Source organism: Phaethon lepturus, unplaced genomic scaffold, assembly GCF_000687285.1.
Source record: "Phaethon lepturus isolate BGI_N335 unplaced genomic scaffold, ASM68728v1 scaffold12422, whole genome shotgun sequence".
NCBI classification, from domain to species: Eukaryota; Metazoa; Chordata; class Aves; order Phaethontiformes; family Phaethontidae; genus Phaethon; species Phaethon lepturus.
In genome coordinates this window covers 112,061-126,150 of record NW_010522635.1, presented here as the reverse complement: position 1 = coordinate 126,150, position 14,090 = coordinate 112,061, and the positions used below count along the sequence as shown (strand labels likewise).

Genomic DNA, 14,090 nt, shown 5'->3' with positions numbered 1-14,090 from the left:
ATTGAAAAAAATCTATTACATTTAATTCCTTTATTACACAGGTTTAAAATATTTAAAAATAGCTCTTATGGGCATTACACTTAAATTTTATGACATGTTTATTGGACTTTGAAGAAATGTACAATATGCCATTTGACACTATATTTTAAAAAGGGCCTATGTACTAAAATTTTTTTCCATAGGTTTTATTTTTCATATCAACATTTGTTCAAGTCATATATATTAAGGGAGGAGGGAAATAAAATTACACAAAAAGAATGTCTGCAAATACAAGTAGTAATTTTATTGCAATATACCGTAGCTAAGTGGTCTGGGGAAATTGGAACAGTTTGGAGCTCAGTACAATTACAACACTGTGGAATTCAACAGAGGAAATTTTTTTTTTTCTTAAAGCAAAGAAGTAAAAGGAAAAATAAAAGAAAGAAGCTCCCTTGATGAAAATTTTTAACAGAATCACATGACCTAGACAGACGCACACGTGTGTACATACATCAATATATGGCTTATCTGTTGCAGAGAGGAATGTGCAACCTTTTCTGACCTTCCCACTGTTCCTGGACGAGGCTCTTGCCAAGGTGACCGAGAAGCTAAATTCTCCTATATATAATTATATACTCCTTTTCACTGCTTTGCTGCCGGAGTCTGCAGTTTTTAGGGTAGCACCTTTTTCTTTTTTTTTTTTCCTTCCCCTCTAAGTGGGGAAAAAAAGAAATATGAGAGAACACGACAGAAGGGAGACAGATGGACATGGCTCTCCCAGACCAAAAAGCACCGTGCGGCATCGCCGCTCCCTCCAGCACAGCTTCACCTCGCTTCCTCGGATGCTGCTGCTCTCTGCTTAGGAAAGAGGGAGCGAAAAGACATCATATATAGGCTTTTCTTCACAGTAAATGTGATGTCTTTTCCTTTATGATGAAAGACACACCCCCCCCTTGGCTCAAGCGTCGCTGTAATACTCCAGGCCAAATAATAATTAAAAAAAAAAACAAACACCCTGCAACATCTATTTTCCAGCTGAGAGATCTAAACAAGGAAAACGGCCAGGGAGAAAACAAACAAACAAACAGAAAAAAGACGACGGTGTCAGCAGGTTGCAAGCTGAAAACGCTGCATGGAAAGGAAAGCCATCCTGGCAGAGCCACCATGGGAAGACCAGGAAAACTGCAGACTCCCGGGAGCACGCGGCGGGCAGGCACCTGCGCAGCGTCAGCGTCAGGACAGCCAACAAATACAGAAATTAGCACCACAAACATTCAGCGACTGAATACAATCTGGTATGGTTACCACCATGTAAAACACATGAATATTCTTGGAAAGGAAAAAAAAAAACACCACCAAAAAAAAAAAAAGAAAAAAGATGTAAGCACATTTAATACTTTTTTTCTACATGGACCGTATAAGCTACCGCAATACAATTAAGGAAGGAGCGGGTCTTCTACATTACAAATATGAAGGTGGCATGCATTTATAATCAAAGACTGCAGCAAAAGCCTGCAGTCTGTATTGAAAGTGGCTAAAATGCAAAGGCTGGTGGGAGATTGGCCAGTGGCAGGGTATCACCAGTGTTGTATTAAAGTTATTCAAATAGATAGCACCACAGAGAGACGTAAAAATGAAAAGCACCTTTTTTTTTTTTCCCTCTTTTTTTACACTTTATATTCAGAGAGGACAAATGTTTTCCCCCTGCCACTGCAATCTGCCGCTGGGAATGGATTTTTTTGTTTTTTTTTAAATTGTTATTATTTTAAAAGAATGCTGCAGGAAAAAGAAGAATTAATTTAAAACACATATGTTAAGGTAAGCAAGTGTATAAAAGGGCAGAGACTCAAAGCAGATCCTGCTTTTAGATCAGGGTTTGTAGAAATCTTCTTAGAAGTGGCTTTAATTTCCTTATTTTGAAGCAAATCATTCCAAAAAGGCACCTGTGGCTCAGGGGGCTGGTTTGCCACTCATTGGGCCCTCATCCTGCAGACTCGTGCCTGGGCGTAACCCCGAGCCTCTCCAGATCCAGGCTTGGGGTTGGGAAGAGGCGTGAGCCGTGGGACGCGAGCTGGCCATCTTCATTCCCAGGCGGATGCTTGGCTGGGGTGGTGGTGGGAAGGGTGGTGGTTCTAATACAGACAGGGTCACATGCATGTTTTGAAGCCAGAAACATTTAAACATTTAAAATAATATACAATACAAATATTTACTTACAAACATACAAAAATATAAGCACCTTTAATACATGGGAAAGAGATGCCCAGTGTGACTTTTAGCTATCAAATTCATGGGGTTAAATTTTGTAAAATGTAGAATTACGTGACTCAATGGAGATATTAAAAATGCTGGAAATGGCCATGACGTCTGCTTGCCAGAGCCGATCCAAATCTCGTGGAAGGCAACGAAATGCCTCCGCTGAGCTTCGGCGAGGTTTAGATCGGAGCCAGGACTGCCGGGACTTCAACGTCAAGCTGAACACAGGAGTTTCAAGTTTTTTCCATTTTCCCTTAGAAACAAACACACACACACTAATGTATAGACAAGCGCTCGGTATCTCTTCGTTGCAGGAAGAAGTCTTTGATGGCGGTGGGGTCTGCTCGGCGGCTGTGGAGCAGCAGCAGTGGGAGCAGCGGTGGCGGAGGCGTGGGGACAGGTCTGCGGGCCACGCGTGCGGCAGTTGGTCATGCGATTCTGCGTCTATCGTGGGAATGGTCGTCTTGGTCGGTGGTTCGGTATGTGTGGGTGCGGTGGCACAGAGGAACTCGGGCAAAACGAGGAACAAAACAAAACGGAAAAAAATAACCCATCGCTGTCCAGTTTCAGAACGTGCATGTGACAAGGAATTCTTTTTTTCTTTTTTCTTTTTTTTTTTTTTAATTAATTAAATGGCGCAATGAGGTTACGAGGTTGCTCATTTGGAGACTAGTTTTCAGGTGGCTCTTAGCCCATGAAGCAAGCTGGTCCCACCTCGAATCCAAATTTCTGTGATGCTTCTCCGAAGTCATTGAACATGATGTCGACTATAGGTACTTGCTCTACTTTAGGCGTGTTGATTTCCAGGATAGTCTTCTGGTAGCCCTTCTTTGCCTGATGGGGAGAAGAGGGAGAGAGAGGAGCTCTGATAATGCCTCCAACCCAACAACAGCAAGTTATCATGAACGAGCATTCACCAGTCAGCTGGGAATACAGTGGCAAACTTGCCCAGGCCCTTCCTGAGCTGAATTAGAGGCACCCAGCACCCAAACACACATTTGCCCTGCAGATTTATCAGACATACCCTCAAGTGGGATGGTGTCCACCAAGCAAACCCCTGGGAGATGCCTGTCCTGAGCCCAGACTTTGGAGCAGAAGCAGCTGCTGCCATGCAGATCAAAAGGCACAACTCTGCTGTTAGCACATCTCCGAGCTGGAACAGGAGCCCGGTAAAATTGTTGTGGCTGTGGTATTGTTCTTTTGCCTCCTCAAGGACACGCATGGGTTGAGCAAATGTGAGCGATTGAATATATTAGTTTGACTATTATCCAAGTGCTACCGAAAAGATCACATTTAAAGTTTGATGGAATTCACAAGGTGATGTTGTCTTTTTATTGTGCCTGGTAGCTATACAGTTATTTCTAAAATATAAATAATTATTAGAGGAGCAGAAGTACACCTGAGGGCATACAAAGCTGTACAAACAAGTGAATTTATGAAGCAGCTTTTGGTTCTACCTTACCCTCTGATTTGTGTGTCTCTTGGTAAAATAGGCTGTATCACAGCTACTGAGAAAGGGCTGTAAGATCAGGAAAAACACGTTCACATAATGGCCTGAACATTAGCCCTGGAGAACCCTCCTGCGCTGGCTGCAGTAGCCTCAATCACGGCCAGAGCGCGGGTCCTACCAGGACCTCTGTGACAAACACCGTGCCAGGTAGCCCAACCTCATTTTTCAACGTGGTAGGGCTCAATCTTAAATATCCTGCTTGTGGTTCAGGAAGGATGCGCTACCAGGGTACCGGAGACGGTACAGGGAGACAGGAGATGCAGAGCCTCTTTCTGCAAGGCTGCAATAAGCTCCCTTGGCACATTCCACCTCCTTTTTACAGTCTGCAGGAACGTCTTTAGCAGAGAGGAAGAACTGGGGCAGCTCAGTTCAGAAGTGATGGCCAAAGCTCTGAGCCAGGAGACGACATCTTTGTGCCCCACCATCACACCAGGGCACGTTCAGCCTCTCCTGGTGCTCCCACTGCTTTAGTTCTTGCCACGGTTACTTATTTGCCGCACTGCTAACAGCCGCCTGCGAGAAGCAACCACGCAAATACACTTGAAGGAGCTACAGTCCTCTTCCCATGCAAATACCCCTTCGTGAGGGAGAGGAAGGTGCGGCACCTGAGCCAAATCACTTAAACCAAAAGGGTTTTCAAAGGGACACCTGCCTTAAAATGTGCGATGGGCCATCCTGCAGCATCCCTGAGTCTTAAGATGGGAAAGGGAGGGGAAAACGCTTTTTACCGAAGACACACTGCATTTGCAGGAGATAAGAAGTACTTGAGGATAAACTTCCCCACGTGGCTTCTGAGTATTTCCAGAAGCAGGATAGATGCCCTTTCCCTCTCTGCAAGCGTGTTAAAAGAAGGGATTCTAATCTGATTTTCCTCATTGCTCACACAGTAGAAGATGTGCGTGTGCCAGAACAGAACCACGCTCATCTCAAATTATGTGGAGGGCTTTTTCTGTCAAACATCTCAATCTTTCTGTCCTGTGGGCTTCAAGCACTGCAGTTGCAGAGAGTGAGAATTACGCCTGCTTTTGCACCAGCAAGCTGGGTCTCAAAATAAATGCAGCAGCACCTGCTTTGCCAAATTTTTAGCTCCTGAGGACAGATTTTTCAGAGCTCAGCACCCAAGAGGAGGCGGCAGAGGGAGGATGCTGGACTCCTTTGGAAACACTGGCTGTTGTTCATGGCCAAAGTGAAGGTGAAGAGCAGCATGGGCTGTGGGGGGGAGGGAGGGGTGCAGCGTAACGCCTGCTTCTGCACTCTGGGCAAAAAAGTCACGGGGAACAGAGCTAGAGAGAAAGATGCTAAAAGTCACATCTGAAATGCAAGCAGGGATGCAAACCTGTCTCCTGCATCCCATGGCCATGACTAGTTGTCTCGCTATACAGACTCGGCCCTTGCTTTGGTTTGCCCTTTCCCGAGGGCAGAGGCAGCTCCCATGAGGAGCAGGGGCTTGCAAGCACAGAGGAAACCAAAGCACTGTGCCGGGGCTCCTGCGGCAGCTCTGGGGACGCCGGGCTAGGGCTGGGCACTGCAGCCAGCCTTGGGGCGATGCAGCGAGGCACCCCCATGCCCAGAGCCCTCCTGGGGCTGCACACAGCAGCGTGCTGCAAAAAAACCCCAACCAACCCAATGCCAAACCCTTAACACCTCACCTCCAAGATTTCCTGAAAGAATTTTAAAAAATTATTACTATTTTAAAAAATTATTACCAAAGCCTGCAAAATTCGTACGTAACTGAGTGTCATCGCCTGTGTCTCCCCAGGTGAGTAAACGGAGTAAGAGCAAAGGCAAGGGGGAATGTTTAAAAGCAACCAGTGGTTTTAGGCAGGTCCCTTCCTTTATGCAGAGCCAGCAACAAACCAAATTAATCTGCTTTCTAGAGGTGCTGCAGTTTCTCCTGACCTTGAGTGGAATCCTGTGTTCCCAGCATAGAGAAGAGCAAGCTCAACGCTTCCCATGCTGGAGACAATCCCCAAAGCAACTACATCAGTGGGCACAGGAAATTTGGAGGCGATTCGCTCCGAGGCAGACTGTGCTGGTCAACCAGGGAAGGGGGACAGACACCTCCAGCACTGACCCCTTTTGCTGGGACTGGCCAAGACCAGCTCCGCTCACGTACCGCGCAGCCATCGAGGGTGGCTCGGATGTAGGGGTTGTTGTCGTAGGACATCTCCTCGTCGTTGGAGCCCAGGAAGCGGATGGCCTTGTCGTAGCTGTCGGTGGTGGCGTCGTGCCAGGCTACGGACTGGTAGCAGTTGTAGGTGATGTTCTGGTGGGCCGAAGCGCTCAGGAGCCGGAGGAAAGTCATCTGCACCACGCCAATGGGGTTCCCGTCCGAATCCACATAGGAGAGCTATGAGAAGCGGAGAAGGGGAAATGCTGGGCAGTGAGGGGCAATGCAACACATTTGGGGGGCTTCGAGGACCACCAGTCTCACCCGCCTTTATTACCCTGCGCATGGGGCTCAGTCTCACCACCCCACCGGGGCGCAGACACTGCTCCTGCCATGCTATGGGCACGGGGCTGCTCTAGTCCTCCTGCGGCCAGGGCACAGCTACTGAGCACAGTTTATTTCTCTTGCCGGTTGTGAGCTAAAAAAATAAGTCTAATGCAGGGTAGGAGGAGGGAGGAAGGAGGATTTCAGCCCTGGTTGCAAAAAGGTGCAGTGCTAAGCAAATCTGGGGATATATGTCTTAAGTTTAAGCCAACAGTAAGCATACTTCTCCAGCTTTGGAAGAGGAGTGAAAGTAGATTTCTGTGAGGGTTTAGGGCTTTATTTTTCTGTCCTATTTGACATGATTTTCTGACTACTGTAGTTATTTTGTTCTGCACACACTGGGGTATTTCCCATTCACCTTTCCTGGGCACCAACACTGGCATTTAAGCAGTCTCTGCACTTATTCTGCTTCCTGCTGATAAGGACTCCGTGGTGCCCTGGTCAGCAAGGCTACACTCAGCTAAAGGGAAAATGCATTTACTGCCCTTAGGACATGTCACGAAACACAGAGCTGCACTGGCACAGGGATTTGCCCCATTCTGCACATCAAGGCTCCTTTTCTGCCTTGGAGAATGGTGTCTAGAAATATATTTCTGCAAACACAGTTTACTGAAACGCACTTCCAGCACCTATGGGATTCAGGACCTTCTGGGACTTTCTCTCGTACCCCACCAAGGAAGCAAACCCACAGCAGGACAGCTAGTCTGTATGTATAAACTAACTGTACTTCAGGTGGCATCTCCAGTCATGGCCAAGCTACCGGAGCTGCGGTTCGTTACTGTCCTCTATGGACAGTGGGTGTCTTTAGAAATGACCAGGAGAAAAACAGATGTACACAAACAGCGTAGTGTTCTTCGAGGTACCATGAAACATCGGTGCAAGCTGCAAACAGTAGAAGAAATTCATAACTGGACAATAAAACCAGGAGTAAAAATAAAAATAAATAAATATACCAACCGCTTGTCAGGATACTGTTGCACTGTCGTCCTGAGAGTTAAATATGACTGACCATGAGAAAGCCACGCATGCCAGGAGGAGAGCTACCAGAAAACCACCAGGACGTGGAAGGAAGGGGACGCAAAATGCCAACTACTTAACACGCACCCAATGACAACCGGCACTACTGATCTGCAGGATCCACTTCTCTTATCTGTTCTTATTTCAAATCAGTGCTTGCTTTGGGAGCTTGACGGCTTGTTATGGGGTCTCAGTTGCCGTTCTGCCTCTGCTGATTGCATGAATACCTGTCCCAGCTTTGCAACTGGAGCCAGTGGGAACTGTCTGTGTGCATGAGGCTTGCTCATGGGAACATGGTTTTGCAAAAAAATCAATCCTTTCCTGTTTCCTCTGTGATAGTATTTGCCCGTGGCAGATGCCATATGGCTATGAAGGATAACAGGACAGGATGGGTGGCAGGCCTTGTTAGAGCTACTGGGAATTGTGTGTAACACACAGAAGGAAAGCAGAGTCCAGAAAGAAAACATCTGCAACCCTTCTTATCCCTCTATATGCAGTTTGGCTGCATGATGCGAAATGGTAAGAAATTGGCTCCAAGTACTCTTTGCCATTGATTAATGACAATGTGGAAGCATCACAAAGAAACCATCTTGGTTTATTTCACATTTACTATGTTGTTCTTTCTTTAGATATCCCCAGAAGAAAGGCAAGCATCTTCACAGTTGTGCCTCTCGCGCAAGCACCGAGATTCATACAGAGCCCCCCACATCAGCAGCCTGCGCTCTCGGCAGTGCGGAGCAGCCAGGCAGAAATCTTCCCCTCGGCTTCGGGGATCCCCATGGGCTCAGCCCCCACAAGAGACTGTGCCCGGGCTGCGTGGAAAGACACCAGGGACCTTCTCCATGGAGTAACAGGAGCAATGCTGTACCCAGAGGGGAACACAAACTCGTTCATCCTGCCCATCTACGCACAGATCTCAACTGATCTTGGATCACGCAAATGCCTCCCCAATTTACCAGCCTCATAATTCCAAGTACCGACTGGGGCAAAATGAGAGGTACTTTAAAAACAACAAGAAACCCAAACAAAAAAACCCAAACCAAACTTTACTTTTATGGCTTGTGTGTTTGACAGTTTTATAGTTTGCTTAGGCAGGTCTTCTACGTGCTGGTGGCTTCTTCCCAAACAGAAAATGCAGGACAGGTAAAAAAGCAAGAAAATAGCAACACAGAAAGATGGAACAAAGGGCTTCAAGTAGCACTGAAATTCCAATTTAAAAAAAATGGGCCCAAAGCTCTAGGTTGGAAATTCAGCCTCTAACGTAGCTGATAAATGGACTGGAGAGAGGAAAAAAAAAAAAGCAGAGAAGATGGAGAAATGGAGGTACTCCTAATATTAACTGATTAAGTGCTCTGTAATTAAGCTATGAGTAGTTGCCCTCCAAGGAGCTATGAGGCTGAAGCCTTGGCTTTGCCGCCTTATTCAATAACGCAGGAAAGCTGCAGAAGCCATATCCTTCTTGTGGGCAGAATCAGAGCAAAATGTGTTTAGTGGCGATGAAATGCGGCTTTAGGAAAACAACGCGGTGATTTTCTTTGCTGTTTGCCTTTTAAGGTGGAAGTTTGGGGCATTGCAAGAAACCTCTGCCCTGGGGAGAGGATGGCTGCACAGCGCGGTACGTCAGAGCATCTCTTGCTTTCAGTGGCAGGTCGGTTTTATCCACTGAATTTCCTTCTTCCCTTATTCTCCTGATTTGACTGAGCTTATCATCTGCATCCTGCTAGTCCTACAAGAATTGATACACATGCGGGAGATTTCTGTTGCTGAAGGAGACCTGGCTTACACAAATCGGCTGCTGCTCTGACATCCCTGACCAGGGCTTGGGCTCCACAGGAGCGATCTATCCACAACGTGAATGTTACGGGACAAAATACCAGAGCTTTTTCTCTGTTTTACGTGTTGCTGTCTTGCTTGCTGGCATCAAACGTTGTTTGACCTTACGACAGTTCTTCTCTCTTGAAAAAATCCTTAATTGTGACTAAGTCAAATTCCTGTCCACCAGCCTCGACAAACACACTTGAAATCTTCCTTTAAACCAATGACTTCATGTCTCCCAAGCTCCGTGAGTGGCATGGGAGCCCCTGATGTGGCTCATCTCCAGTGTGGGAGACGAAATCCATCCTTTGGGGAAAACCTGCCCCAGCCCAGAGATGTGCAGATTCAGCACCTCAGCCTGGGTACCAGCGAGCACCGGCTGCGCCAGCACCGTGCCCAGCTCCAGGCTGAAGCATCACGTTAGGCGTCTCTTAGCTCTCGGGATAAGGCTAGACTGCTGGGGACAGCGTGCACGGGGACACCCAGTTTGCCCTTGCCGTAAAGGGAACTGCTGAGGAGGGAGCAACAGCCTTCCTCGCAGGACGCAGCCCTCCTGCAGCGCTCTGCGGAGACAGACCTCAAACAGCTCCAGCTCCCCAGACACACATCAGCGTGTCCCCTTTTAGCACAAGGGAAAGCCCGTCACCCGCTCATAGGTTTCCAGTCAAGCAGACTGGAAAGAAGTGTCCCCACTGGATTTTGTTTCTTTTTCAGTATTCCACCTTAAATGTTTTTACTGCGACTTGTGATGGTTATTAGTCCAGCATGCAGAGTGCAACAGGTCTGGCCATACCAAAGCAGATGACGTGCTCTGATTCAGACTAGAGGGCCAAGGTTAGCCACTTACCAAAGACCCCCGCTTGTACTGACTATACCATGTGGAAGGCTGTTCTTTGGGCCAACGAGCCATTTTACTCTGTAAAATATGACATGGGTTAAAGAAAACAGAAAGCACCAAGATGCATCTTACCAGTTTACCGCGCTTGAATTCACTGAACCAGGAGCCTGGGTTTTCCTTTGGCCAAGAAGTAATTCTAGCCTAGTTTGTGGACGGCAAGGAGGAAAGAGAAAAAGAAGAAAAAAAAAAAAGAAATAAAAAAAGTTAAATTCAGTTCCACAAGCAAAGTCTGCATGTCTTATTGAAACTGTCCAACTTCCTTTAAAATGTTTTCTTAATCTTTATATACCAGTAAAGAGACCAGTCGGCAGAGCCCTAAGGTGCCAGCAGCCTCGCAAGCAGAACGGGACGGCGTGGTGCTGCCCCGCGTGCCCGGCGCTGCCTTGGCACCGGCCTCCTTTGCTAAGGGCTAATGATCCCTGCCTCCTAGGTCCTTTGGCTGCAAAACCAGCAGCGCAGTCTATCGGCAGGGGAGATAAAAGGAAAGATAGAGGGGGGAAAAAAAGAAATAGCAATGGTAAAAGCTCCACTGATCTTCATGGGAGGGCTGGGGTGGAAAAGCAATGCTGGTAGGCGAGAAGGCTGCTGCCACTCTAATGTCAAATCCAGATGCTGCGGGGCTGGGAAAAGCAGAGTGTGATTAAGGAGAAGCCTCTGTCTGCCTCCTGCGTTTGTGCAGCAATAAGGTGCATCACGGGCAGCACATCCTCCGCAGTCGGTGCTGGACCATCACACATGATGGAGCTCCAACTATCTGGAGCGATTCAGGGAGGGACCTTGACAAGAAACGAGCTGTCAGAGCCCCGTCTAAGCAGCCGAATCATGTTTTTTGAGTCAGAGCACAGGAAAGGAGAGTGGCTACCATCTGCTCCCTTACCCTCCCACAAGCTCCCTTGCTTCTGCTGTAAAATTCTCCAAAAACAATGGCCAAGCTACATGCAGGTGTCTTGGGATTGTCCTTTCCTTTCCAGTATGTGAACCATAAAAGCATGTCTGTGTGTTTCTGCTGCGTTAAGGATGGACTGAAAGGGAATATGGCTTTAACTCTGCTGTGGCTTATCGTAAAACCACTCAGCCAATACTTAATGCTCATCCGGTAGCTGTTTTCATTCTTCTACATGGAAGAAAAACAGGCTGAAGCGTTTTCTCATTTATGGCAGTATTGCAGAAGTGTAGCACAATTTGCATTTGAGGAGCATCACAACCTATGGGCAGAAGAGCAGCTCCACAGTGGATGAGATGGGGCCAAAGAGCCACTCGCAGAGTCAGTGTGGCAGGATGCCGAGCAGCTGTAAGACCATGGGCAGACTCCACTGTTTTAGCGGTCAACATTTTGAGAAGAGCCATGGCAAGTTAACACAAAGGAGAATGCATCTCCTATTTAAACAGCCCTAACAAAAACTCAAGATTTAGGTTGCATGTTATTTGTCCTGGGCTGGCACATATTTCTGGTGGATGAAATTCAGCAAGCAAATGGCTTCCACCTGAGTGAACAGCTTTGTCTGCAGCTTAACACAGCTGGAGCACAACCATGACACTCAGAGAGCTCCCCTGGGTCACTTTGCAAGACTTTCTGCTTGGCCAGTGCAAGAGTTGGTTCCCAGGCATCAGGGAGAGCAGCTCCAGAAAACAGAGTGCATGGATACAGGAGAAAAATTACAAGTACGGCTGAGGTAAGCACATCATTAGACAAATAACTTGATCAACCTTGTGCACTGGTGCCAGGAAGAGCGCTGAGGCTAGTTGCAATCATTTATGAAACAAAATACCCACAAGAAACACCAGGAAAAAATGACAGGAGATAAACATTTATCTGCTGTGCCTGAAGACACAGTAAGGGTAGAGGAATCAGTGGTGCTTATGCACGCAGACAGTGGAGCGGCAGCCTGGCTGCAGAAGGGAAGACAAGGAATGAGTTAAATGAAGCTCATGGGGAGCCGCAGTTCCTGTACCAACATGCACTTCTGTCTTTGTAAAGCAAAGTAAAATAATTAAGGTTTTAGCATTTATTATGCCTGGGAAATCATCAAAGACTTGTCCCAAATCATAGTTTAAATCTGACTTACTCAAAGAAATTATTTTTGTAAACGTATTCCTTATTATTTTAGAAGCCAATGTTGTGTAACAAAGAAATGTTCTGGATCTTCAATCCTTACTTGATCTTGTTCAATTCTCCTGAAATTGTCTATGAATATTCACATTAGGAAACAATCTCTTATCACCATGATGGAAAGGGTAAAAAAAACCCAGTTGTGTGGACTTACTCCTTCAGATTTCTTATCAGGGAAGATGCAAGTCTCTCCACCAGCTGTGAAATTACAGTAAACTTTGAAAGAGTCCCTGGAACATCCTTGGTTAGGATCAACCCAGTATTCACCTGGAAGCACAAGAGGGAAGAGAAGGGAAGAAAGAATCAGCACTGTGAAGGAAGGACACTGGGCACTTCAGCAACCATCTTACCAGGGATGTTTCATCTCTGTCATAGGCTACTATTTTTATGAGTTTTTTGGAAAACTGGTTATGTTCTGATTCCACGTAATACTGTGGCACCTTACAGGAAGGGCTTTTTTTCATCATATATTGCCATTCTTAGAATAGAAGTTTTTGGCTGGAAGGGACCTACAGCAATCATCTAGTCCAACTCTTCTCTACATATTCCATCTTTGTCAGTCACATTCCTCATAGGCCACCAGGGCCAGGGACTCCCCAGATTACTTCTCTTCCTGCACTTGCTTGTATTCACTGTGTGGAGCTGGGAAACCCACAGTGTTCTCCCCGCACCCCCCTCTGGGACACACCATCTGGGAAATCGGGGTGACAGAGCTGCAGATCCTTGCAGGTACGTGCTGGGTTATGTTGAGTGCCCAATGGATGCTTCATTTGTTCTATTTCCAGTTTCAAGGAATTCAGCGAGCCGAAAATTTCCTCCATGCCATCCGCATAGTCCATGTAGTTGTCGGTATTTCCATCGTCCACCAGCTGGCTGGCATCAATGTTTCTCCTGGTCCTCTTGGAAGACTGGATAGGCAATGGCTGGATAACTTCCCCAGGAGGACCCTGATTTGTGGGGAAAGAAGATACAACTTCTCATTGCATTGGCAGTGGGGAAAAGACAGAAGAGATGGCCAAAGCAGCCACCAGTGCTGAAAAGCAGCATCATAAGCTGACTCTAGAGATGGAAAACACCCGTGATCATACTGACAAAAACCACCAGGCTCGAACACTGGCTCCATCTTCTCTTGTCATCTTCCCATTAGTAACTTCTCCCTTCACACCCTGATTTCCTCCTCAGCATCTCTAAGAGAGGCCAATCCATCGCTAGGACTCCTGATATGCTGAATCTTTGTCCAGAAATCTTCTACTTCCTACCATTACAACACCCATTAAATCTGAACCCCATTTCACACTTCATGTAAAAGGTTCTACTTACAGGAGGCCCTGGGGGCCCAGGAAGACCTGATTCACCCTTTGGACCTGTTGGACCCTGAGTGGAAAAAGAAGGGAAAAAACATATGACTAACTCAAAAAGAAGCACTTGCCACTTATATCTCATCCCAAACATTATTTCTTTTAATAGTCTCTTGTGGCAAAAACTTTCTTCCTGTCCCTTCAGGCACACGAGAGGAGTCCTCTTGCACCCCCCCAAGAAAATGTTTATTTTGGTTATTTTTGATGTTTATGTAAGAAAAAAAGATCAAACACTTGGGGTTAAACACTCAAATTTTGCTTAGGCTTCCTACAGAAAAGGAAGGATCTTCCCATGCGTGAAAATGTTAATTCTCCAAATCAATTCAACGATTTTATAAATCAAATAAAATATATTCTGCACTGAAACAAGACTTTAGGATGTTGCCCAAGCGGAATTTTTAGCAGGCCACACAGGAGATCTGTAACATGAAGCTTGCTTCAGTGTTGCATTTCTCACAGAGTTCTTCGCTTTTCAGCTTGCCACCTCCCGCTTCACAGTCTATTTTTAATACCCTCGCTTTACAGCAGTAGGTTTTCTCCTGAGGACTATGCACTGGATTCCTCCTTATGATCTTTGCTGCGCTGATGTTCAGTGAAGTACAGTGTGTGCAACAGAAACCTTTCCCAATTATAATTTCTGGGCTTAGACAGCC

General features: G+C 46.5%; 1 protein-coding gene across 1 annotated transcript in view; it reads right to left on the bottom strand.

Moving 5' to 3' along the window:
• Positions 1–2,846: 2,846 nt before the first annotated feature.
• COL5A1 (collagen, type V, alpha 1) overlaps positions 2,847–14,090 on the bottom strand; it is a gene marked incomplete at its 5' end in the record, with an annotated part of 119,246 nt that continues 108,002 nt past the window's right edge. The window contains 6 exons of the mRNA XM_010281872.1: positions 2,847–3,069; positions 5,862–6,095; positions 9,919–9,987; positions 12,234–12,346; positions 12,768–13,026; positions 13,400–13,453. Of these exons, the coding sequence (XP_010280174.1) occupies positions 2,923–3,069; positions 5,862–6,095; positions 9,919–9,987; positions 12,234–12,346; positions 12,768–13,026; positions 13,400–13,453 (876 nt within the window). The remainder of the gene's footprint in view (positions 3,070–5,861; positions 6,096–9,918; positions 9,988–12,233; positions 12,347–12,767; positions 13,027–13,399; positions 13,454–14,090) is intronic.